Source organism: Sinocyclocheilus grahami, unplaced genomic scaffold (genome assembly GCF_001515645.1).
Source record: "Sinocyclocheilus grahami isolate Dianchi unplaced genomic scaffold, SAMN03320097.WGS_v1.1 scaffold16741.1, whole genome shotgun sequence".
NCBI lineage: Eukaryota > Metazoa > Chordata > Actinopteri > Cypriniformes > Cyprinidae > Sinocyclocheilus > Sinocyclocheilus grahami.
This window is the reverse complement of record NW_015516252.1, coordinates 2,304-4,809: the sequence shown is the minus strand read 5'-3', so window position 1 is coordinate 4,809 and position 2,506 is coordinate 2,304. Positions and strand designations below refer to the sequence as shown.

Here is a 2,506-nt window from a genome sequence, read left to right as displayed (position 1 = left end):
ACCCAGAATGCAACAGGGCTGGATGATTTTCCACCCCGTTTGATCCTTGCCCTACCATGGGGTATTAACCTTCCCTTGGCCGTATATGGTTCTTTTTTTTTTTTTTTTTTTTTACACATCTCCTTAAAGCGCAAAGCAACCTTTCAAAATAAAAATAAATGATTTTTTTTCCTCCAACCAAAAAAAAAGAAAAAAAAAAGAAAAGATAAATACTTTATAACATTATTATATATTGGTCTCAACACCAGCATCGGATTGTAAAAATGATCAACCAAAAATAATACGAAATAAAAAATTAAAATAATAATTTCAATCATCTGTACATATTCTTATTTTTCATTTTGTTTTGTTTTTTCCTTGTATTCAATGTTTTGTACACAGTGTCCCCTACTGGTAGGTTCCGTTCACTGCAGCTCCTGAGAAAAGCATGGCTCAGTCCCAGACCTCCCATTGGTTCGCTGAACCACAGAGCCTTGTCCTCCTCCAACCGGAAGGCATCGGCAGTCCATTTTAGCCCCGCCCTCCCTGCGGAGAGGTTCCCTCTGATTGGTCGGCGCCTCACGCTTCTGAGTACGTGTTCTGTGAGTTGAGCTTGTCCTTCTTTAACTTGACGCCGTCCACTAGCTCAAAGTTATAGTTTTCCAGGGCGGATAAGTTCCTGTCGGACATGGCACTGTGGGAGCAGGCGCAGTAGAGGACCACGCCGCAGATGGCGCCGAGGAAGACCCCCAGCGCGCTCATGGCGATGATGGTGATGAGGATGGGGTCCAGCGTCTTCAGCATGTTTCCGGCGCCGCTGATCTCGTGGTTCTCCACAATCTCAGGGAAGTCTGTGATGTCCACGACTGGAAGAGAACAGATCAGCAAGCCTGTTTTAGATATTGCTTTTGGATTTTATGCAGTCAAACCAAAAATTATTCAGACACCAGATATGATTTTTGATATATATATATTTGTTTACTAGTGGGTGCAGGACACTACAGTCACTAATTTTGAGAGTGTTCCAACATTTATTCAGCATTTGCATGCATTATATTTGAGAAAGCCACTTACTGATTTCATTGAAGTTGTCCTCAGGTAGAATTGGCTCTGCTGGGACATCTGGGTCTATAAAAGGGCAACATAAAACAGTCAGGAAATTTACATAATTCAATATTGCCATCTAAGTCAGTTGTTCTCTACCAGGGGCCTCAGCACACTAGGGCCACAATGTGGCTTAAAATGATTTAAAATAAGACAAAACAAGCTTTAAAATCTACAACAGCTAAAAATCAAACTATAAGTTAAAATCATATTTACAATTTTAATTTGTTCCCTCAACTGCCATTATATTTAAGGACCAAGGTTGTCATGATCTTGGATATATGAGAGCATTTTTAAAAAGTGATTTCTAAGTAATGGAATTTTTTTTAAAACTCTAAAATATTGTATTGGGCAGAAATAGCTATTTAGGAGTACAAATAAATAAAAATGAAATAAAGTGTATTAAAATTAATTTGATAATTTATATATATACATGTGATCACAATAAAGTAATGTAAATTCATTGGTAATAAAGTGTAAACCCAGTTATTGACGTAAGAAAATTCTGGAATTTTTAAATGTAATTATTTTAATGATTGGTAAATATGTTATTTAAATATTTTGATACATAGATCTTAGTCAGCGTAGCACCATATTTAATATTTGAAGGGAATGAAAACAAGGCTGTGAGTGGTTGAAAAAATAAAATAAAAAATAATAATATAAAAACTCTATAAAAGTGTTGAAAGTTAGGAGTTGTGAAAATGACATGATCAAGGACTTTCATACAGTGTGCAAAACTGTGCGTTTGTCCTTCACAGCCTCATTTTCATTCGCATTCAATTCAGTATGGCATCTAACCTGACTCCCAGTGTCTGTACATAAAAAATGTTCGAAAATGAGCAGCTTTGTCATTACAGCAGTAGTAGCAAAAATATCCAAAACCATAGGATGTATGACACAGTCTTAATTCATCTCAGTGTATTTAGCACTATAATGGGTTAACTGACTCACCCTTGCAGTCAGCCATGTTCAGATTGTCTAAGATTTTGATGTCATCCACAGCAATGTCTCCCCAACTCTTCCTCTCCACTACGCTTTCAATTACCACCTGAAATAAAGACAAACACCAACATTACATTTGAACTATATGTGACCCTGGACCACAAAATTAGTCATATTGGTAGCAGTAGCCAACAATACATTGTATGGGTCAAAATTATCGAGTTTTCTTTTATGCCAAAAATCATTAGGATATTAAATACAGATCATGTTCCATGATATTTGGTAAATTTCCTACCGTGAATATATAAAAACTTAATTCATGATTAGTAATATGCATCGCGAAAGACTTCATTCGGACAACTTTAAAGGCGATTTTATCAATATTTAGATTTTTTTTGCACCCTCAGATTCCAGATTTTCAAATAGTTGTATCTCGACCAAATATTGTGCTATCCTAACAAACCATACATCAATGGAA

At 36.2% G+C, this 2,506-nt stretch overlaps 1 protein-coding gene across 1 annotated transcript; it reads right to left on the bottom strand.

The window, feature by feature from the left end:
• Positions 1 to 8: 8 nt before the first annotated feature.
• Positions 9 to 2,160, bottom strand: LOC107579343 (neuropilin-1a-like). The gene is made up of 3 exons (XM_016265180.1): positions 2,038 to 2,160; positions 1,054 to 1,107; positions 9 to 845 (listed from the first exon to the last, which is right to left on the bottom strand). Exons 1-3 carry the CDS (start codon positions 2,051 to 2,053, stop codon positions 559 to 561), a joined length of 357 nt encoding a protein of 118 aa, XP_016120666.1. The 5' UTR covers positions 2,054 to 2,160; the 3' UTR covers positions 9 to 558.
• Between the last annotated feature and the right edge of the window lie 346 nt (positions 2,161 to 2,506).

Bases quoted from the DNA above. Each gene is read 5' to 3' on its own strand.
- LOC107579343 (XM_016265180.1), bottom strand. The intron at 846-1,053 runs GTAAGTGGCTTT...GTTCTCTTCCAG, and splicing joins GGACAACTTCAATGAAATCA to TCGTGGACATCACAGACTTC.